We start from the raw sequence: 24691 nt of genomic DNA, 5'->3' as shown, positions 1-24691 counted from the left end.
CATCATTAAATTAAAGTTTACGGAAACTCGTTTTCCCTCCTCTGCGGCTGTCAATCATTCTCCATTCAGTATAACAGCGCGCGCGTCTCGTCCGGTTACAGCACGATGCACGGTAAAACTCCCTCCAATATGATATATTCACATTATAGTGCTTGATCTGTAGATAAAAGGCTGTGGATTTGCATAAAATTACTTTATTTTGTGTATTTGTATATTATGTTTGTTGCTGTTTTTAAACGACTCGCTACATTGCCTGTTAGCACAAGGACTATGAGTCGGCATCAAACGCACAATAACTGGAATTTAAAACTGTGAAGAAACAAATGATCAATAAACTGTTGGACAGATGTACACAAGGATTTGTACGCTCGACATTTCTTCGCTTTGTGAACTTTTAAATGCGCACTTGTGCGGCGCTACACACTGTGACTCCGTGTTGCTTTGAGCACATCATCTGCGCCCGCGATGCGCATACGCGCTGTGTGCGCTCTGTTATGAAGCGTTCATGGGTTTGCGCACTGAAAGATAATTAAAAGCCTATATATTTTTTTATACCTATCCTGCACAATACATTTAAAATAAGTATAATTTATAATTGGATAATCCAATATCGGATCGTATATACATATAAACACTTCTGAATTCTTGACATTCATATATAATATAAAATTGTGAAATGTATGATTGCATGATTGAATTTTATGAGTACTAATAGTAATTTGTTTTTATTAACATGTTTAGTTTTTATAAAATTACTGTGCACATTTTTTCAAGAATTCCTTTTTGCTGCTGATTTATAAACTCATTAAGTTTAATAAAAACACATAATATTTAAATGTAATTTTAATTTTAATGTAATATTTAAAGGTGTTAACTGTAATCTTACCCTGCAAAATGATAACTTACAAAGGATTAAATTAATCAGAATTATGCATATATGCCGCGGGGCGAGGGCTTCGATAACCTCTCTCTTTTTTGACCATACATGTGTTTGCATCCCTGAAAACTGCAATGGAAACAGTTTTTACGCATTTACAGTCGCCTGACGTAGAAGACGCGGTGTGTTTGGACAGAATACGAGACAGTTCTTTATTAAACTCATAAAAGACAAAAGAATTACAGGAATACTGGATTGTAAACCTCAGAGAAACGCCACGATCAAGATCTCGAAGCAGAAATGAGGAGAAACTCCCAGAAACTCCTCATACGAGCCGCTCACAGTATAAGAGTCTTTCCTTGCCATTAATGCTGGATCACACACACACACACACACACACACACACACACACACACACACACACTCACACACACACACACACACACACACACACACACACACACACACACACACACACACACACACACACACACACACACACACATATCTCCCTAGATTAATAATAATGTGCGGCGGCTGAGATATACATAAACCGACCAACATCCGTCAACATGATTTTTGGAATGATTATCACAAGAGGAAAAAATTAAGTTTTAGTCGCATAACATCGGTTTACGGAAACGGCGACATTTCGCAATAGTTTTTTGTCAACATTTAGAAAAAAAACGCAAAAATTTTGCTTGAATCTGTAATGTAAACGCACGCGGCTACTGTAAGACTGAAGCGCTTCTTCTCTCCGCCAGCCCCGCGGGCGGCTCCTCAGGCCGTGAGAGTGGCTCTGATCGAGGACGGCACGGCGCTGGTGTCGTGGGATCCGCCGGATCAGCCGGATGTGTGTGTGACGCACTACACCGTCCTCTACGCATCGCACAGCGCCGGGAGCGCCGGGGAGTGGCGGGTTCTCCAGCGGGAAGGTGAGCACAACACAACTAGATCTACTACAAGTGTTTATCTGTAACGAATCATCCACTACAGGTACGGTGAAACGAACCCGAGTGCAACTTTAATTCCAAAACATAAAGCAAAGGCATGAAAACTCGAAACTAAAACTGAAACACAGACCAGAATACAGGGGCCGGTTTCACAAAGCTATTTTAAACCGGTCTATAGTGTTAGACAAGTCTAAAATCTGCTCATAGACTAGTCTAATGCAAGTTACACAAAAATAAAGACTGACTTAATTTAGACCAAAAAAATGAGACACCTTAACCCAGGCTAACCCAGGTCCAAGACCGGTTTCACAAAGATAGACTTTGACTATGGCTTAGATATAGTAGATAGTCAGACTTCAGATCGACATCTAAATCAGACCGTTGCACAAAGCACTCAAGACTCTGACTATCTTAAGTAGGACTACACTGCAATGCATTCTGGGTAAAATAAGACACTTTTCACTGTTCAAAACAAAAAAACATGGCGGATCGAGTAGCGCATTCAACCGCTCAGTGCAGGAAAACGTGTGTGTTGGAGGAGGATAACAGTTACAAGGACATTTTACTTGGGAAATTTAGCGGAGAAAGTAGTAACAAGAAGAAATGTTTCATTTGGAAAAAGATACGACAGTTAACGGCGTTAATCCGAGCGTTGAGCGGAGCGTTAAAGACGTACGGAAAAGATACAAAAACATGGTACAAGATGCCAAAAAATAAATATTTAAGAGGAAATATCCTAAAAACCCTTTCCCTTGTCATAGGTCTCTCCATAACGCCGTCAGCAAACCACAAATTATGAGCATTTTCCCTTTCTTTCGGCTGTTTGTACTGTAACTGATTGTTACATGAATTCATGTTTTGAATTCATGAATTCTTTTTTTAAAAAGGATCGTCTCTATTCTCTTAATGAGTAATGGGTGTGTTCTCATCTCCCATTCCCTTTAAAAGCCAGTTGCGCTGACGTCATGGAGGATTCACTATTTACATTGTAATCCTTTTATTTTTAATATTTGGCATGTTTGTGTGCCCTGTCCGCGACCCTTATCTATTTTTTCTTCCACCTCAGACAAGTGTCTGTAGATTTCAATTACTGTCCATTACCTTTAAAGATGATGTGCGTAAAAAATTGTATGTATTTAATTAGATAATGCATCGTTTTCATATTCAAACATAACATTTCAGAAAACTTGCATTAAAAGAGCATGAATGTACTGTGATTAATCAACTGAGATATGGTGATATCTGATTCTGGTGCTGTCGTGCCGTAAAGATAATAAAATACATCTGAAGGGTTTATTACAGACAGATATTAATGCTTCTGCCGCTGATTAGTTTTCATTATTTATTTTCACTGCGTGCTATAGAAAATGTTATTGCTCTTTCATAGCTCATGAGATGTAATATATAACACCTTTTTATTTATTGTTTTATATTTAATTATATATTATAAAATGCTTTGTTATCTTAATACAATATATCACTTAATTATCAGCTTTGTATGATTTTTTTTTTTATAATTAGTATTTTATTGAATTTTGAACACCACCGTTACATTGTAGTCAACATTACATTTGATATCTTAACATATATCCTATAATGAAAAAGAAAAACTAAAAAGATTAAGCCAAAAGAGGAAATAAAAATCAGAAATAAATGTAAAAAAGCTTGTTCTGATTATTGATTTGATTGGCCTCTCTCCAGCTGTGAACACGATGGCTCTCCTGGAGAAGCTGGAGTCGGGAAGCGTTTACCTGGTGAAGATCTCGGCCTCGAATCCTGCGGGAGACGGGCCGTTCTCCGGCACCGTAGAGCTGCGGGTCCGGGCCAGAGTTACCCAGGGGAAAAACCCACGCCACACTGACAACCACGCCGAGAAGACCGGTACACAAACCCCTCTATTCCTCTATTATTTAAGGTTATTTAGATAGAGACAGATACAAAAAACATTGATAAACTCAACCTTTTAAGTGTCACCCCCCCCTTTTTTGAATAGTCATGAAAATACACATTCCGGACTTAAATGGTTATAATTCAAGAATGCATTGGAATAAAGATGCAAGTTTTGTTTTAAAGAAGACATTTTGCAGATTTTTGCAGAAGTGAAATAAATTAAAAAAGTGAGACGGAAAAAAAGTTATAGAAGTTTGAGTTTATGAAAATGTACAATGTAAAAATTTAATTATTCATATTTTATATTAAAAAAAAATCCAAAACATTGTGGACTCTAAAACTGCAAGAAAATCAAAATTAAAAATCTGAACAAGTTTTGTTTCAAATTTTAGGTTGATATCTCAAAAAAGTATCTATGTATGTATGTATGTATGTGTGACTATGGACCATTACAGCAGCAAGGGTCATTTATTTTTAAAAATTCATAAATGTATGCACAATCTAAAAGCTGAATAAATAAGCTTTCCATTGATGTATGGTTTGTTATGATAGGACGATATTTGTCCGAGATACAACTATTAGAAAATCTGGATTCTGAAGGTGCAAAAAAATCGAAACATTGAGAAAAGTTGTGCATTTATGTTCATGATTTTTCTGCATTCTCAAACAAAAATAATTGTAAAAAAATATTTTCGGTAGAAAATTTACTAAATATCTTCATGGAACATGATCTTTACTTAATATCCTACTGATTTTAGGCATTAGGGATGGGAATTGATAAGAATTTAACGATCCCGATTCCATTATCGATATTGCTTATCGATTCGATTCCTTATCGATTCTCTTATCGATTCTCATTGGGTGAGGGAATAAGTACAAATGTGTTTGTTTGTGTTAACTCGCTTTAATATCTGATCAGAAGACACAGCACAGAGTATTAGTGGTTTGAACCAACACTGGTCTCATGGTTCGGTTCGATTACGATTATCATGTCATCGATTCAGTTCAATTCGATATCTCGATGCATTACGATGCACTGCATCCAATTTTCAATTTTACTTCAAAAGTGATGTGTGCGTGCGCACGCGTGCGTGTGTGTGTGTGTGTGTGTGTGTGTGTTCGCCTGTTCGGGAAGTCGCAGTGACAGAAACAGTGAAATTCCAGTTAAAGTTTCATGGGACTAAAGTCTGTTTATGCCATTAAGAAAATGAAATTCTGTCAAATCAATTTTGTTTTAAAGAAATGTTCATTTAAAAGCAGTGCTCATTCATCATTGTATAATGTTAGCCTGAGACGCGCGCATCCGTCAACGAGTCCGTTGTTAAAGACGATCATCCATTTATAATCACGCGTGACACAGAATACTTGTAATTTGACCATCGGGTGCGGATACCTAAATCAGATAACATTAGGGCGGGTGGATGATTTGTTTTTGGCTGCGGATCCGGGTGATATTGGAGCTCATGCTTACTCTAAAGCAGTCAGACTCTGCAGGCGTTATAACAGCTCGAGTGAACACGGCTAACGTGGTATTTCAAGTTAGTGGTATTACCTCCTGCATATTCTATTTGTGCGTGACATGAGCGCAGACACGCACTGTTAATTGCATGCTGTGTGGCCAAATGTTTCTGCATATTGGAGGTAGTTCCCTTTGACGAAATTGAAATTTTACAAGTGTTGCAAGTGACCGTATTGTCGTCTTTTCGCGTGAAATATAACCAAAACAACGTAGCGCGTGTGTGACGTCATGACGCATTTGCAACGAGCGGAACCGATAAGAGGAATCGTTAAGCAAGCATGCTAACGGGTCCAAGGAATCGGTTCACTGGGCACCGGTTCTGAAGAACCGGTATTCTCGATTCCCATCCCTATTAGGTATAAAAGAAAAATCAATAATTTTGACCCATACAATGTATTGTTGGCCACAAATACACCCGTGCGACTCGTGACTGGTTTCGTGATCCAGGGTCACACGTGACAGTCTAAGTATAAGCCATGCAAGTCGGTCAGATATAAATCACCTGCACTTTAACAAAAATGTGTTTTTTAATCCTTTCTGCAGCGTTTATCGACGGGCTGTACCACATGGATGAGAAGTCCATGACGGGGATCATCGCTGGCGTGTGCATCGCTCTGTCCTGCATCATCCTCTGCATCTTCATCCTCCTCACCAAGACCGAAACACAGTGAGTCTCCAGCGCTGTCCTACTGCTACTAAACTAGACCGCTCTGTTTGTGTTGAACATGAGAGATGATAATGATATGATCATTTTGGCCGATACCGATAACCGATAATTCTTTATATTTGAAAGCCAATAACCGATATATTGGCCGATAAATCTAAATCCAAATTTTTATATAGTTTTTGAGAGCTTGATTACAAAAACAAAAGTCTCATCATTAAAGGCCATGTTTCAAACACACAATTATGATGTTTTCGTTAAATTTTATGTAGCCGATATCACAGACTTGCGCTGCACATGTTGCACTGAACTGTATTTCCCCTTTTCAATTTCAAGCAATTCAAAACCATCATGTTGAACAGTGCGCATCTGAAGTCTCTCAGCTGAAGGAAAAATACATTATTCATCAGCTTTAATATATCAGCCAAATTTTCTTATCGGGCCGATAACCATAAGCTGGCCGATATATCGTGCATCCTTATCATAAATACTTGTTTTTATTACTGGATGAAATAATTACTTTTCTACTGGATCTGCATTTTTGAATGAATCTCGAGAGAATGATTCAATGACAAATACATTTTTAACAGTCACTTATTTATCAGCTTTAATATATCGGCCAAATCTTCTTATGGGACGATAACATTAAAAATAAACATATATCGATATGGTGGCCGATATGTGACAGTCAGTGTTGTTTTCTCTCAGCAGGAAAGCATCTTCCTCGAAGATGATTGGACGAGTGAGGAATGAGGTCATGCACAGCGATGCGTCATCAGCCAATCAGCAGCCGCCGGAGACCGCAGAGGTCCTGATACCGATGATGAGGACACACTTCATTGACGCCAAAGTATGAATCCGTTTACTTTATTTACCTATGTGTACATAGATTAGGTTTTAATTTGTGACTTTTGTTTTTTTTATAATTGTTCACTTCATCTGAATGATAAAAAACTTGTTAAAGGTTTTAACACTTGCAATGTGAACAAAAAAAATAATCATGGACATGATTGAATAGACAAAAATAGTCACACTTGTGCTCCTTGCCGTCAAAAATGAATGTGAGACGAGTTTCCTCTAGTGGAAGCGTTCGGTACTGCAGCCGAACACACACACACACACACACACACACACACACACACACACTGAAACATCATTTACTGAGATATCAACCTCAAATTTGGAGCACGACTTGTTTACATTTATGGCTTTGATTTTAACGCAGATTTAGAGTAAAACGGGTTTTGGAAAATATATATTTTGTATAAAAAAATTTAAATAGTAATTTCATTTTCAGGTCTATGCTCAAAAAGTGAATGAATAACTACTGCATATATATAATTAAGTACCTAAAATCCCCTAATATATATATATATATATATATATATATATATATATATATATTAATACTGACTCTCGCACCGTTTTTGCAGTTTTAATGAGATTTAAATACATGTTTTGTTTGTTTTCAGGGTGCAGCAAATCTTATGATAAGCCAAGCGGGACGCGTTACGAGTGACGCTCACAACAAACTGAACAAAAGGAGCGTTTTCAATAACACTCAGAAGTCTAATGGAAATAAAAGCAAAGTGAGATAAATGTTTTTATTATGTGTATCAAACTTAAATTTACATTACAGTCAACATGAAACATCGTTTTCCCAGTGTTGTTTTATAGTTTTTATCAATATTTTTAATTAGCCTTTATTTTCTCAGTTCATTTTAATTTTAGTATAACTTTTATTAAATGTATGCGCTTCTGTCAATTTTATTAGTTGTTTTGTTTTAGTTTTAGTTCAGGTTTAGTTTTTTGTTTAGTCTTTCAGTTTATTTCTAACTTTTATTTAGTTTTTTTTATTTGATCTAATATCTTGTTCTTATTTGTAAGTCACTTTGGATAAAAGCGTCTCCTAAATGAAAAAATGTAAATGTAAATTTCAAATAAGATTTTTTTAAATAAATTTTGTTAACAATAATAACCCTAATTGTGATAAATTTCTGAATTAAACCTATTATTTATAGTTTCAATTCGTATTTCGAATTAGTTTTTATTTGTATACTTTCAATTCATTTTAATTTTGTTTAATTTTTATTAAAATATTTTATCTGCTTCTGTCATTTTTATTAGTTTTTTTTAATATTTTTTTTTAGCTTTAACCTATTTACATTTCAGTTTTAGTTTAAGTTCAGGTTTAGTTTTTATTTATTTCCTTACATTTACTTAAACGTATTTCCATTAGTTGCAATTTAAATTTCATTTGTAAATTTTTTCTTTTTTCATTTATTTTCAGCTTTTTAGTTAACAATAATAACCCTAATTGTGATGCATTTCGGAATCAAAAAGATTAATTAAAATGACCGTAATTGTGTCTTAATTAAATACAGTCAAATTAGCCAGTAACACGTTACAATAAGTTCTCATTTGTTAACATTATTTTTTGCATGAACTAATAACTTAACAATGGGCAATACATTTCTACAGCATTTACATTTCTACAGCATTTATTAACCTTTGTTTAATGTTAGTTCACAGTGCATTAACTAAAATGAACAGCTTTTGATTTTAAAAATGTATAAGTGAATGTTGAAATTAACGCAATACTCTGAGAAGCATTGTCATTATTTGCTAATGCAGTTAACTAATGTTAACGAATGAAAGCTTATGGTACCAGTTAGACTTGTTTATTACATAAAGCTAGAGTAATGTCTATAACACCGTCCTTTATTTTTTTCTTTAAAGATCTTAAAATATTCTATGACTCATTGAATCCAATCACTAGCAATAAGAAGTGTATAAAAACATCTCTAATATTGAAAAATATAAATTGTAGAATCTAATGTTTTACTGTAAGAAGAATTTAATGTAAGATCTGTTATATGATTTCCCCTATATCTGTTTGGCTTATGTTTGATGTTAAATTTCATAGTCACCTTTTTTTTTTTAAGTTAGCTGTTTCTGATGTTTGATATGTGTGTATTGCACAGATTGCTGATCCTGCTGGTGTTTATGCGGTGGGGACGACGGCTCTGCGCTACGAGGACGAGCAGTTCCTCTTTCGGCCACTAGGGGAGTCGGAGAGTTCGCAGACCAGCGCCGGAGACTCCGGAAACTTCTCTCACGACGAGACGGAAGATAAACGAGACGTACCTGTCACTCATGTGATGTGAGTGGGCGTGGCCTGACATTCCAGGGCCTATAGAGACAGAGCGCATTTCGGCCACGCCCACACCGGGCAATCCAACCGTATCCATCGAGTTTGCATTACGAGAAGCTGCCTTCGTATCATTTATGGCTCATAACAAAAAACAAAACAGTGTCTAAAAGCTGCTGTGTGACAAGGTGTACAGCAAACGAGCTAAAAAACCCAGAAATATGTTTTTATAAGCTGTCGACCCTAAAAAACGAGCGTTTAAGGACACAAAAGTGGATACAGAAACAGAGCGCAACATGTCGTATTACTGAGAACTAACTTACGCCACTGAGGGGAACGTCATCAGCGACAGGATAGCGTACCTTACAGAAATATAATATATAAAACTGATATTTGGATATTTGACTTACCAGTGATAAAATGTTTTCTGCACACGTAGTGTATTTTTAGTGCGTACTGAGTGTCAGGATCCCACAATTTACCCATTCGCTCCACTTTTGCGCTGTTTTTTTAGAGTCGACAGCTTATAAACACATATTTCTGTTTTTTTTAGCTTGTTTGCTGTACACTTTGTCACATAGCAGCTTTTAGTCATGGTTTTGTTTTTTGTTTCGAGTCATAAATGACAAGGAGGCATCTTCACACAATGCAAACTCAATGGAGACGGTTGTGTCGTTGTCGGATCGTGTCTCTATGAAAACCAGTCGCACCATTTCTTCAGATTCTTAAGACGGATCCGGAGAGAGTGCGATCCGGATGCTTGTGCCAAAAACCCTTTAAATATATAGCTTTACTAAGTCGCAGATGCTCTGTTGGCTTTGACAAACTTGCACAGCCCTTTCTAATAACTTTCCCTTCCCAGCCGGACCCGTCCGGAGTGATTCCCAAAGATTAAACGTGTCCGATCTGCAAGATGATGATGTGTTGAAGAACGCTGATGTGCTTTATACAAACAGAGACGGGGTTTCGTTCTGCTGTCTCTCTACCTCATTCGCCCTCGTACGGGTTTGTGCAGTTCCTTGATTTCTACTATTGTTTTGATATTAACACTGAATGTGTTTGCCGTATATAATCCAAAGAGTCCAAAAGTTCAATGAAAATTGGAACACTTTACATCAAGGTTCAATAAGTTAACATAAACTGACAATGAACAATACTTCTACAGCATCTTACTGTAATTTCAACATGTATCTGGTAACATTAGTGAACTAACACACAAACAATAACAGATTTATAAATGCTTTTAAAAATATATTGCCCATTGTTAGCTAATGCAACTAATGTGAACAAATGAGACGATAACACTTTCATTCGGTTACATTAGCTAACTAAACATGAACTAATACGTCTACAGTATTTATTAATCTTAGTTCATATTCTTTAGCATTATTAATACATTTTTAAGATCAAAAGTTAATAAGCTGCAAGAATATAATGCTCATTGTTAGTTAATGCATTAACTGATGTTAACAAATGAGACCTAATTGTAAAGTGTTACCTGAAAATTACTCAGTTTTCATTATTTTCTAGTTAATTATGAGAAATTCTGACTATCTGTGCAAAAGAGTTTTTCAAACGTCTCTATTTCATTGCTTATTTTCACCCGAAAATAATCTGATTTAAAAAATAATTGCATTGTTTTGCGATGTGATCTTTTAAAACCTCACCGTACATATTTATTTTCGACTTGAAGATACAGAAAGTAATATGAAAGTGGCGTCTCAGGTTATGAATGCTGCTTTACACGTCGTCGAGTTCTCAGACGAGTGAACCGTTTACCTCAGTTTATTTAATTCAGTTCATCATTCTTGTGTTGTCCCTCCTGTTCACTGTCGTGTAGCGTATGAACGTTTAACGTTTGCCAAACGAGATCAGGTTGTTCCGATATTTTAAGGTTGTTAGCATGTTCGTTGAGTTAGCTGTGATATTGCGCACAGTTTGTGCCGTGGAAGATTCGGTTTTGACTCACTTTGGTTGCTCGTGTAAATTAGCTCTTGCTTCGTAATGGAATATTCTGGGTTCAGTCGAATGAAACCGTATTGACGGCATTTGATTACAATAGAAAATAATGCTGTGTTCACGCCATGTCTTAATTACCGCAGGGCTCCAGACTTTTTGCAACCTTTTTTCCTTTTTCCCAGGTCGCACTGACGCCACAACCACGTTCCCCAACTCAACATCAAACCGTAATGAAATGAAAAAAGCAATGAGATCCAGTGAGAAAGTGTTTGAATTCGTCACATAATAAATAACATCGCTGTGAGAATTCAGCACAGAATTCTCTTATAAACCATATAAGAAACGTGGAAACCAGGAGAAACTAAACAACATGAGCTAACAAGATATAGAAGGCTTTACAATTCACAAATCATCAACATTCACCATGGATTTAATGTAGTAACACCAACTGTAACCATGGTATTGTGGCAGAAATAGTCGAATGTTTTTACATGATCCATTTCAGGGTTCGTACAACCCTTTCAGAGTAAAATTTAAGGACTTTCAAGTGCTTCACACAACTTTTTATTAGAACTTAAAAGGTCTAAATATTACCCAATTTAAATGTTTTTTTTTTTTTTTTATGTGATGACCAAACACTTTATTTGTTCATCCTTAAAAGATTGTCCCCATTTGTAAAACTAAAAGTTTCAAGATGTGGGAAAACTAACAATTGGTGGCAGACAAAAACTTTTATTTAAAATAAAAAGACTGCTATAACCAGTAAATGGCGGCAGAGGAGCACATATTGTCTTATTAGCCATTTACACTCCCTAATTTATATATATATATTCATGTTTTGCTTTTTTAAATTTGTATTTAGACATTATGAAATCACTATCATATAATATGAACTCAACATGAGTTAAATTATCAAAGTTTTGCCCCTTTTGTACTGAAATATGAAGCAGGCCACGTGGTGAAAGTTGTAGCTCTCAGAAAATGTACACGTTGTAATTACGAGTTCTTCAAACACACGGCGGCTTTTCAGAATCGTTACGGTAATGACGACATGGCGTGAACCCACGTTAAGTTCAATCTGTCCGTCAGATTGTCCGTTTACGGTAAGCAACCGAGTTATATTAGTCATTTTGAAATCATGCTGTTTTTGTTTGATTATACGGACTGAGGGCTCGACATGAAATGTTCAAGTTTGTTTTTGTACCTTTTTCTACTGCAAGATTTCTGTGGTGAACAAGTGAAAAAATAACCAAAAAAGAAAGTAAATCGGTGCGCCGGTGATGTCGGTTCACCAAACTGAAAGCTTTATAAGACGTCGACGGCCTTATGATGGGAGGATCGTTTGCAATATGAAAGATGTCTGATCCAAAGAGTGAAATGGAGAAATTATACAGAGCTGTTACCTCCAAAGATAGATACTATATATTTCTGTATATTTGAAAGTGCCAAAACAAAAGTAATGCATTTCAGCTTTACGTTAATTTCCTCATGCTAGTTCCGGCGCTCAGATTTTTGCGCGGTATTTTTCTTTGCTAGTCCTCCATTTTAGATTGTAGTGACGAACGCTAAATCCAAAGAGTTGTTTGCTTCCTTCACTGGGTTAAACTTACGATTTCAACATCGAGTGTGATTGTGTGACTGGTGTTTGTATGAAGTGTGGCTGAACTACATTTGCAGTATTTACTGTTGTGCGAACAATATTTTATAACGTGACTTGGGAAAATATAATCATAGAGTTTTGAAACAAGCCTTTAGATCGAGGTGACACAAAATCATCATTTCAGAAAGCAAATCAAATCTATACCAAAGATTGATACGGTCGCCCGTGTGTAGACTTGACTAGACTTTTACTATTGTAAAGTTGCATAATGTTTTGACTACGATCACACATCTTTAAACATTCAGAAAAACCTGTTTTAAACCCTTTTTTAGCGTATTGAACATGTGCCGTGCCAAACCAATATCAAACAATGTGAATTTACTCCTGAATGTAAAAAACTATCACAAAAACTTTGAATTAGGGCTGTAAATGCTTAAATGTGCTCTGTATTTTTTCATTTTATTTTTTTATGAGTGATTTTGAACTTGTCATTTGTGTTTAATATTTTGTTTGTTTATATTGAAGGATTTTGCTCATTGAATGTCCCTGAGCAGCCAAAGAAATGTTTTATACTCTGAGTCAGGAACTTTAATGAACTTTTAGTTTGATTTTTATCATGATTTGCCTGTTGATTTATTGTAATTTTTATTATTATTATTTAAAAACCCTCATGTTGAGAATGTTGTACCAGTTTGATTCCATTACATGCCAAAAAGTGGTCAGAACAATGCACATTATAATAAAATATTTCTCAAAAATATCTGTTTACCTCATTCATTTTCTTTATAGTTAGTAATCGCCCCCCATTTTAATGTCACGCTTTTTGTACGTGAGTTTAATGCCAGTGATTTTTAGTTTGAATAGTAGGCTATTATTATACGTACATGCATTAAATAAATGGCTACGGTAAAGCAGTGATTGGAGAAACGAAGCTTTTCTAAACTGAATCAATTGAACCGAGTCGCAAAACGATTCAGTGTTTCGGAGCGCTGGCGACCCCTGCTGGTCAGAAGAGTGTAAATGCAAGCAAAACTCAGCCCAAACATTTTACGAAACGATTACAAATGTTTCATTGAAAGTGTATTAACAAATCACCATTAAATATGAAGTGTCTGTATAATATGTGTTAATTAATTAATTAAATTGTAGGACTCGTTTTATGGAGAGCTAGAGACAATCAACTAAAACGCTTCCTTTTTATTTTAGTCTTATAAATGTATCATTAAAAACATCTACAAATTTATATAAAAAATATACAATACAATACAATATAATATGCATATAAATGATAATATAAAATAAAAAACAAATTCCAAACATTGGAATTTTGAAACGTTTCGAAACTGAAAAGAACCCAATTAATTACTATTTTACACGAAACCACTTAAAATTAAACAGTTAAAACAATTTAGATATAAAATATCTATTTGTCTGTCTGCATTAATTGTTTTTAAACGTATATTCAAATTGGTTTTACAAGTAATTTCAACTAATTTTTTTTATTTTGTCTGGTTGAATCTCGTATATAACTTAAAACAATAAAGATGTTGAAATGTGTCAAATTATTTCGATGAGTTAAAGTAACAGGAAAACACATGTTGCCATGATTTATTAATCATAATCATATATATTATACTGTACACTACAGTGTGAATGTGAGGTAATGCCACTCCAGGCCTCTCGGTGGCGCTAGAGCCTGTGCTCTGCGCGATGACGTCATGCACCGGAAGCGGAAACAACGCATTCTCTTTTTCGCCTGTGTTCGCAGCGCTGCGACACATGTGCGATTGATCAATAATAATAGTTGATCAAAATGCGTATCGAGAAGTGTTATTTCTGCTCGGCGCCGGTTTATCCGGGACACGGAATGATGTTTGTGCGGAACGACTGTAAGGTAAACACTCGATCGATCATTATTACTGACGTGTGTGTTTGTTTATATCGGACGGGCGATGAGTGTCATTTCGACGAGTAGTTTAACATTGATGCTTAATATTGTTTATTATTAACGAATTAAATGTGAATTAGGTGTTCTGGAACGAGTTCACATATTAATGTGTTTTTATGGACGATTGTACGTGTCGACAGTAACATGTCAATATCATAATACATATAATGTAAACATGGGGGAAATCATATTTCATTTATAAAATAACTTAACATAGTAGATAACAATCTAACTCAATCATTATTTTAATAAAATATACATTTATACAATTTCATTTAATTTTGTATACACCAGTCAAAAGTTTTGGATGAGTAAGATTTTTAATGTTTTTAAAAGAAGTCTCTTCTGCTCACCAAGGCTGCATTTATTTGACTAAAGCTTCTATTTAAGAGAAATGCTGTTCTTTTGAACTTACTATTCATCAGAGAATCCTGAAATAAAAATGTTTTTTCAACACTGATAATAATAATCATAAATATTTCATCAAATCATCATATTATAGTGATTTCTGAAGGATCATGTGACACTGAAGACTGGAGTAATGATGCTGAAAATTCAGCTTTGATCACAGGAATAAATTACACTTTACTATATATTCACATAGAAAACAGATATTTTACATTGGAATAATATTTCACAATATTATTTGTAAAATTTCGCCTTTTTTGTATTTTAATCAAATGAATGCAGCTTTGGTAAGCAGAAGAGACTTCTTTTAAAAACATTAAAAATCTTACCGAAACAAAACTTTTGACTGGTAGTGCTACAATTACAAAGCACTATAATTTTTTAATATATTATCACCGTGATAATATCATATCCAGAATAAGACTATAGTAGTGTTTGCATGTTCTGAGTGTGTGTTTATCAGTGTGAGAGTCCTGACTGGTTTGTGGTTTCGAAGTCTTTCAGGTTCTGCAGATCCAAATGCCACAGAAACTTCAAGAAGAAGCGAAACCCGAGGAAGACCAGATGGACCAAAGCGTTCAGGAAATCAGCGGGCAAAGAGCTGACGCTGGTGAGAGACGACACATCTGTGTTTCAGCTGCTATTAGGGATGTGACCCGATACACCAAACTCACGATTCGCTACGTATCACGATTTTTGACCCACGATTCGATACAAACCGCAGTTTTTTTGGGGGGCTGTTTTAGGAGAGAGAAAAAAGAGATTTTGAGGGGGAAAAAATATTTGTATTAAATAACATTTGGAAAAACCTACAGGTAAATCTTCTATATATATTTGTGAGTCTCCAATTTCTTTTGTTTTCCTACTCCAGTTCTTGTTAAAACTCACTAGATATGTTTATTCTGTGCACTTTGGGCACTTTTTGTCAAGTCATCCTCATTTATATAGCGCTTTTAACAATGTAGATTGTTTCAAAGCAGCTTTACAGAGATAAACATATAATTTAAGGTAACAGAGATTGGTTTGGTTTTATAGTGGTTCTTGAAAAATGTTTTTTCCAGCTAAAGTTAGTTTTGATTGATTCACTTCCGTCTAAATGATCATTTGTTATTAAATTAGGGGCCGCTAAGACGACACCGTTCTCTCTAAACAGACTTTAAACGTGAACCTGTGATAGACGCTGATGGCGTTCACATGCGCATTAAGAATTGATTCTATAGTTATGTGCGTTTGAATATATGTGCGCAGGTTTGTAATTCCTTACACACCATGCCTAAACAAACCAGTTGTCTATAAATTGATGCAGAATTTTATTTTATCTTATTTCGGGTAGGTACGCGAATCAAAAAAAAACATTTTTTGTTTTTTTAAATAATATGGACTCGGCGCCGAAACCCGTTTCATATTGCGTATCGTTACAGCCCTAGCTGTTATGTAAGAAATAAAGTCCTCGAGGCTGTGCTTTATCGTGAATAAGCGACGCGAAGCCTGCAACCCCTTCAGTCGCGCCTTAATCACGATACAGCACTAGCCTCGAGTCCTTATTGCTTTTATAGAACGGTTACCACACAATACAAATATTAAAGCCGAAAAATGTGTATCGGTGCAACTTTCATGAAGTAAAATCTCTAAAAACCTTCCTTCCGCTTGAAAAAATAGTCCCGGACCGTACTCAGCAACAGAAGTTAAATGCATTATTTCTCCGTTAGATGGCGGCAAGGACTGTTTTTATGAGTGAGTCGGTCAGTAAAGAAGACTTTCATATTGAAAGGACTGAAACTTATGAACATGGAGAAACAAGACGCGACTGACTAGCGTGTCATGGTACGGAAAACCCCATAACTGTTAAAAGGACGAGATATCAGCGGACATTCTGGTTTTTTATTACGGATATAGTCTGACCTGAAGGAAAATGCTGATTCTACTGTAAATGCAGGAACACTTGCTTATAAGCTCTAACAATATCAATGAGAACACACATGTGTTTGCGTTGCTAAGAGCGGTTGCTAGGGGTGTTGTGTGGTGATGCATAGAAGCGTTGTGTGAAGCGGTCAGCCGTGTTTTAGGGCTGCGCGATATTAAAGAAAAATGCGATAATAACTCATTAAATAATGCGATATGCAATATGGTAATGCTTAAAGTGTGTGCAATAAACTTAAATTATCTTTAAAATCTATTTAAAATCATATAACCTACGTACATGTTTCACGTTCTTTTTGTGACAGGAAAACATCTCTACAACTTCTGAAAGTGAACAGTGTTTTACTGTCGCATAAGAAGTGTTATTTGAACATCAGTGTAAACTACAGGGTTCAGCTTATCCTACATTAAGATTATCAAACAACAGAAACCGAATAATCAAATGTAAATATAAAACACGGCTTAGTTTTCACTGTATGAATTTAAAATACACTAATTCTTATTAAAGCTACAAAAGTTAATCAGCCGAGAACAGTGAGTGATCTTTTGTTCATGACCCCAGATAATATGCAATATTTTTTGATAATTTCGATATATTGTGTTGTGAATAAAACACAGCTATTGACCAATCAGAATCAAGGATTTTAACTAAGAGTTTTATAACCTCTAATAATAAATGTTTGTGTTTGACAGGATAACGCGCTGGAGTTTGAGAAGCGCAGGAATATCCCCGTCAAGTACAACCGAGAGCTGTGGAGCAAGACGAGTGAGTGACGGCTTTACTGCGGTGTTAATGCAGTATAAATGATCAGCTGTTAATCTGAGCCGTGTGTTTGTGTTGAACAGTGGAGGCGATGAAGAAGGTCGAAGTGATCAAAACCAAGCGTCAGGCTCGCTTCATCATCAACAGGTGAGCTCAACGTCTGTGTTTGCCTTGTTTTTAGGAAATTTAGGGGCAATATTTTCACGCACTTTTTGGGATATTGAATTTAAAAAAAAACGTGCCGTGATGCGCTTAAATTCTAAACATGCATTAACCACTTTTATCCGATAAGAAGACGGAAACACATTTACTGAATAAATCCATCAAACATCAGGTGACTTTGCCTCAGCAGAGGCTGTGATTGGATAACTGGAGTAACCAGTGGACCAATGGCATCACAGCATCTTAAATGTTGGTTTGTTGGCTCTGAAATCAATTGCCACACTTGACCACATGCATGACGCATTTCCTCTATTTGGCTCAACTGTTCAAGTTAGGGGTTGAACGACTTCAGATTTTTTGAAGTCGACTGTTATGACATCAAAGTTATGACGATGACGTCATTCAAAAAAACACAAGAGATTAAACACAATTTGCAATGAATTAACAGAAAATTATACAGATGCTGACAGCTCATAATGGGGCCATTTACACCTGGTCACTTCATGCGTTTTTACTGATCTGATTTATAAAAACGATTCCATTTACACCTGGTCACATAAAGATGTTTTCGCAAAACGGATATAAATCCGATCTTCAAACATCGCGCTATATGCAGATTTAACGGAGTTCACGTCACCGAAAGCAACAGTAATGAGCTGCATTTTATTGATTATCAGCTCATTTCAAAATCAAAGACCGCAATAAGAGAGACAGCACCGGTAAGATCATTTTGTTTCTTTACTTTTAATGAAGATGATTGTGTGTTAAGCGTCTGCGACTTTCACTTTGATTGCGATAGTTTGCACGTTGACGAATAGATGCTCGAGCTGCTCATATCTGCGGTGATGCGTGTTGCCTAGCTTCGTCAGATAATGAATATAACATGAAATATAGCCTAGGCTAAGACACTCGCACACGTTTATTTTTAGCATTGTTCGCAGAAGTCCAATTTACATATGTGGTTTCTTTCAACAACCAGATGCAGTTTCGTCTGTTAAGCGGCCCAGACCTCCTCCTGAAGTGGTTTGAGCGATCGTATTTAAATCCATCTCGAATGCGTTTCGGAGGGCATTTACACCTGGTCTTTTCACGACCGGACAGCTATCAGATCACAGAAACACATGAAGTGGCTAGGTGTAGATAGCCCGCTGTTTACATCATCATTCAGGATGAAAAGAAAAAAAGCTATAAATTCACATCTGCGCGTTAGTGATGCGCAGATCCAAGTAGCCTAATACAAAATAATATTCCAATGAATTGCGGGTGAATTAGAGGTAGCCTACATCATTACTATGTTTAAATAAATATAAGAAAAAAATAATATTTTAATAAGGAGACTGAACTCTCATTTCCCGGTAAAACAATGAGCGTGCGTCATGCTTTTACTTTCAACAATATCTAGTGTTAGGTTAGTAAAGTATTTACACACACTTGATGTACCAATGCTGCTTTCTTGCTGCAATGACCCCCTGGGCTCTTCATCTGTTGTCGTCTGCAACATGTTAGTATCAAAATTAGCGCAATCATAGTGTCACATGATCAACGCGACTAGTCGACGTCAAGCTGAAAGCGTCACGGCATCGACTAGTCGGTTCAACCCCTAGTTCAAGTATGCGTAAAGACTGCAAGTGTGTGTAGAACTTTTGATTAATTGATGGGACACACTTATAGTCTTATAATAGAAAAGCTCCGTTAACACTTGCATTTTTACATTTCCAATACTTTGCATTTTAAAATAAACTTCTACAGTAGTAGTCGCTATGTAACTGAACATTTAAAATTGTGGTGGTTCTAATTAAGTGATGAAAACAGTTGTGCAAAATAGGCTTACACACACACCATACTCATCCTTGCACCAGTAAAAACCTGATTAATTTACATTACAGTGGAATGTTTTCCTCGACATCTTGCGATTTCGGGCCGTGAGTTCCCGAACATAATGCATGATGGGATACGCTGCGATTCGGTATTGGAGATAGTGTGGGTTTAGTGTGCATTAAAGGGGTCGTCGGATGCCCATTGTTCTCAAGTTGGTGTGATTAGAGTCTTTATGTAAAGTTTGTAACATATTTTGGTTAAAATTCTCAAATGTTTGTGTAAAACATCACCTTTTTACCTCCTCAAAAACAGCTCTGTTCACAGCGACCCGTTCCGGTGCATGTCTCTTTAAATCATAATGAGCAACTCCACCCCCCCGCCCCCCCCTCTCTCATTCATGGTGTGTGTCGACACAAAACACGTAAAGTGATGCCTTGGCCAACAGTATACAAATGGCTGAGAAATATGCTAATACAGGAAATATGCTAATACATCAGCGGTCGTGGGCGGAGCATGAGCATTATGACATCATATTGCTCTGAAAATCCAAATGGCCTTATTATTGAGAGTGTTTACACTCTTTGAGGATTAAAAAAAAGGAGGGAATGGATTTTTTTCATTGTATGGTGTTTGTGTCCACACACTGCAAACACACATTTATATGCATCCGACGACTCATTTAAGCGTGTTTTTCAGGGTATTTTTAAGACCGTCTTACGCACCTTCTTCCTGTCACGTAGCCAAGATCACAAGTGTGTGTATTTGGACAAGGCAAAAGTGTGTGATCAGAATGATTGGGTTTAATCCCCTCCAGAAGCGTCTCTCACGAGCGTGTTCCCGAACGCCAGAGAACACGACAGTGTTTGTGTTTCGTCTGACGCTCTGAGACACTCGTTTATGATGGAGGGAAAAACAGCCGATTGCAGAAACTTGCATTTCCTGTTAAAGTTTGTCAGTTATTTGATTCCCACATGTGGTTGAAATTTCCATAAACATTTCCATATTTGCGCAGGTTGAAGAAGGGCAAAGAGCTGGAGAAGGTGGCGGATATCAGCGAAGTCAAGAAAAACATTCACCTCATCAAAGCTCCACACGCAGGTAACACACACTGCACACACACTGCACACACACTGCACACGCAGGTAACACACACCGCACACACACTGCACACGCAGGTAACACACACCGCACACACACTGCACACGCAGGTAACACACACCGCACACACACTGCACACGCAGGTAACACACACCGCACACACACTGCACACGCAGGTAACACACGCCGCACACACCCAGGTAACACACACCGCACACACGCAGGTAACACACACTGCACACACGCCGCACACACACGCAGGTAACACACACTGCACACACGCAGGTAACACACGCCGCACACACGCAGGTAACACACGCCGCACACACGCAGGTAACACACACCGCACACACACTGCACACGCAGGTAACACACGCCGCACACACCCAGGTAACACACACCGCACACACGCAGGTAACACACACCGAACACACAGGTAACACACACCGCACACACGCAGGTAACACACACTGCACACACGCAGGTAACACACGCCGCACACACGCAGGTAACACACACCGCACACACACTGCACACGCAGGTAACACACGCCGCACACACCCAGGTAACACACACCGCACACACGCAGGTAACACACGCCGCACACACGCAGGTAACACACGCAGGTAACACACGCCGCACACACGCAGGTAACACACGCCGCACACACGCAGGTAACACACGCCGCACACACGCAGGTAACACACACCGCACACACGCAGGTAACACACGCCGCACACACGCAGGTAACACACGCAGGTAACACACGCAGGTAACACGCCGCACACACGCAGGTAACACACACGCAGGTAACACACGCCGCACACACGCAGGTAACACACGCCGCACACACCGCACACACGCAGGTAACACACGCCGCACACACGCAGGTAACACACGCCGCACACACGCCGCACACACGCAGGTAACACACGCCGCACACACGCAGGTAACACACGCCGCACACACGCAGGTAACACACGCCGCACACACGCAGGTAACACACGCCGCACACACGCAGGTAACACACGCCGCACACACGCAGGTAACACACGCCGCACACACGCAGGTAACACACGCCGCACACACGCAGGTAACACACGCCGCACACACGCAGGTAACACACGCCGCACACACGCAGGTAACACACGCCGCACACACGCAGGTAACACACGCAGGTAACACACACTGCACACACACGCAGGTAACACACGCAGGTAACACACACTGCACACACACGCAGGTAACACACGCAGGTAACACACTGCACAGACGCAGGTAACACACTGCACACACGGCGCACACACGCAGGTAACACGCAGGTAATACACGCCGCACACACGCATCACACACGCAGGTAACACACACTGCACACACGCAGGTAACACACACTGCACACACACTGCACACACGCATCACACACGCAGGTAACACACACTGCACACACGCAGGTAACACACACTGCACACACACTGCACACACGCAGGTAACACATACTGCACAGACGCAGGTAACACACACTGCACACACGCAGGTAACACACACTGCACACGCAGGTAACACACACTGCACAGACGCAGGTAACACACGCAGGTAACACACTGCACACACACGCAGGTAACACACACTGCACACACACGCAGGTAACACACGCAGGTAACACACACTGCACAGACGCAGGTAACACACTGCGCACACACGCAGGTAACACGCAGGTAACACACGCCGCACACACGCAGGTAACACACACTGCACACACGCAGGTAACACACACTGCACACACGCAGGTAACACACACTGCACACGCAGGTAACACACACTGCACAGACGCAGGTAACACACGCAGGAAACACACACTGCACACACGCAGGTAACACACACTGCACACACACTGCACACACGCAGGTAACACACACTGCACACACACGCAGGTAACACACACTGCACAGACGCAGGTAACACACGCAGGTAACACACGCAGGTAACACACACTGCACACACACGCAGGTAACACACTGCACAGACGCAGGTAACACACGGCGCACACACGCAGGTAACACGCAGGTAACACACACCGCACACACGCAGGTAACACACACCGCACACACGCAGGTAACACACACTGCACACACACTGCACACACGCAGGTAACACACACTGCACACACACACTGCACACACACTGCACACACGCAGGTAACACACACTGCACAGACGCAGGTAACACACGCAGGTAACACACACTGCACACACACGCAGGTAACACACACTGCACACACACGCAGGTAACACACACTGCACAGACGCAGGTAACACACGCCGCACACACGCAGGTAACACACACTGCACACACACTGCACACACGCAGGTAACACACACTGCACACACACACTGCACACACACTGCACACACGCAGGTAACACACACTGCACAGACGCAGGTAACACACGCAGGTAACACACGCAGGTAACACACACTGCACACACACGCAGGTAACACACTGCACAGACGCAGGTAACACACGGCGCACACACGCAGGTAACACGCAGGTAACACACACCGCACACACGCAGGTAACACACACTGCACACACGCAGGTAACACACACTGCAGAAACACTGCACACACGCAGGTAACACACACTGCACACACGCAGGTAACACACACTGCACAGACGCAGGTAACACGCAGGTAACACACACTGATTTTTTTTAAAGTCATGTTGAATGAATGATTCAAGGACTCACTTATAAACTAGGGATGCACCGATATTAACATTTTGGCTGAAAATTGTTTATTTGAAAGTTGATAACCAATGTATTGACCGATGAATCTTAATCCAAATTTTTATAGTTTTTGAGAGCTTGATTACAAAAACAAAAGTCTCATCATTAAAGGCCATGTCCCAAACACACAATTATGATGTTCTCATGATAGTTTTATGTAGCCGATATGACAGACTTGCGCTGCACATGTTGCACTGAACTGTATCTTCCTTTTTTTAAGTGATTTCAATCATATTTCAAGCAATTCAAAACCATCATGTTGAACAGTGCGCATCGGAAGTCTCTCAGCTGAAGGAAATAATACATTATTTATCAGCTTTAATATATCAGCCAAATTTAGCGATAAGCTGGCCGATATATCGTGCATCCTTATCATAAATACTTGTTTTATTACTTGATGAAAGAATCACCGTTCTGCCGGATCTGCATTTCAATGATTCAATGACAAATGCATTTTTTAACAGTCACTTGTCGCCACCTACTGGTGTAATTGGTGCAATCGTTAAACTGAAGCGAATCACAGTGGTGACTTACTTTTTTTCATCTCTACTGTAGACAGTGTTTATATCCGAACTATAAACTTTTATCCCAGTACTTCTGTTACTATTAGAATGATTGTAAGACAGAAATAATGATTCTGTGCGGTTGAAAAGACTTTTTAAGCGGTTTCATACCTTTAAAAATCGAGATCCATCTTTTTTAAGAATAATTGCGCAGCTCAACGTCTGTTAAATGACACGTCTGACGTCTCTCTTTTCAGGTCAAGCCAAACAGCTGGAGGACAAGATGGTCCAAAAACTGTCCGAAGACGTGCGAATGGATGAGTGACACGAAGAACATTTTACATTTGGACTTTCAGAATCTTTCTGATGATATATTATGAATCCTGATATACATAAACATGAATATTCATCAGAATCCAGGCGGAGTTGACGGGACTTATTTGCATGTTCCTTCTGGAAAATCCTTCCTTTGGCTCTAGTGGCTGAAGATTATTTTGGACATCAAGTTTTTGTGTGTGGTTACAGTCCATGTAACTAATCAACACTTCAACTCTATGGAATTTGTGCAAAATCTTAATTCCAATAAAATAAACTTCAAATACATTTATTTTTCATGTTTGTAAATGTCTGGTCTAATATATAAAGTGAAATCAACAGGAACATAATTATTTTT

At 38.4% G+C, this 24691-nt stretch overlaps 2 protein-coding genes and 1 long non-coding RNA gene across 3 annotated transcripts in view; all 3 read left to right on the top strand.

The window, feature by feature from the left end:
- prtgb (protogenin homolog b (Gallus gallus)) overlaps positions 1 to 9181 on the top strand; it is a 35456-nt gene extending 26275 nt beyond the window's left edge. Inside the window, exons 14-19 of the mRNA XM_077230969.1 lie at positions 1642 to 1812; positions 3532 to 3711; positions 5783 to 5906; positions 6612 to 6753; positions 7376 to 7492; positions 8888 to 9181. Coding sequence (XP_077087084.1) covers positions 1642 to 1812; positions 3532 to 3711; positions 5783 to 5906; positions 6612 to 6753; positions 7376 to 7492; positions 8888 to 9070 — 917 coding nt within the window. The 3' untranslated portion in view covers positions 9071 to 9181. The remainder of the gene's footprint in view (positions 1 to 1641; positions 1813 to 3531; positions 3712 to 5782; positions 5907 to 6611; positions 6754 to 7375; positions 7493 to 8887) is intronic.
- The window catches only part of LOC143738891 (uncharacterized), a 254784-nt gene that overhangs the window by 174329 nt on the left and 55764 nt on the right, over positions 1 to 24691 (top strand). The gene's annotated exons all lie outside the window — the stretch shown is intronic.
- rsl24d1 (ribosomal L24 domain containing 1) lies at positions 14344 to 24610 on the top strand. Its single transcript, XM_077230951.1, has 6 exons — positions 14344 to 14507; positions 15466 to 15579; positions 17583 to 17655; positions 17736 to 17799; positions 20645 to 20730; positions 24276 to 24610. The coding sequence occupies exons 1-6, from the start codon at positions 14427 to 14429 to the stop codon at positions 24341 to 24343; spliced, it is 486 nt and encodes a 161-aa protein (XP_077087066.1). The 5' UTR covers positions 14344 to 14426; the 3' UTR covers positions 24344 to 24610.

Source organism: Siphateles boraxobius, unplaced genomic scaffold, assembly GCF_051911475.1.
Source record: "Siphateles boraxobius isolate OS27281-9 unplaced genomic scaffold, OSU_SipBor_1 158, whole genome shotgun sequence".
In the NCBI taxonomy this organism is placed as follows: domain Eukaryota; kingdom Metazoa; phylum Chordata; class Actinopteri; order Cypriniformes; family Leuciscidae; genus Siphateles; species Siphateles boraxobius.
Note: the sequence above shows the minus strand (reverse complement) of the source record. Positions and strands in the feature narration are given on the sequence as shown.

Excerpts from the sequence above, each read along its gene's own strand:
- rsl24d1 (XM_077230951.1), top strand. The coding sequence starts at position 14,427 with ATGCGTATCGAGAAGTGTTATTTCTGCTCGGCGCCGGTTTATCCGGGA. Across the intron at positions 17,800-20,644 it reads GCTCGCTTCATCATCAACAG|GTTGAAGAAGGGCAAAGAGC; the intron begins GTGAGCTCAACG and ends ATATTTGCGCAG. Across the intron at positions 20,731-24,275 it reads CATCAAAGCTCCACACGCAG|GTCAAGCCAAACAGCTGGAG; the intron begins GTAACACACACT and ends CTCTCTTTTCAG.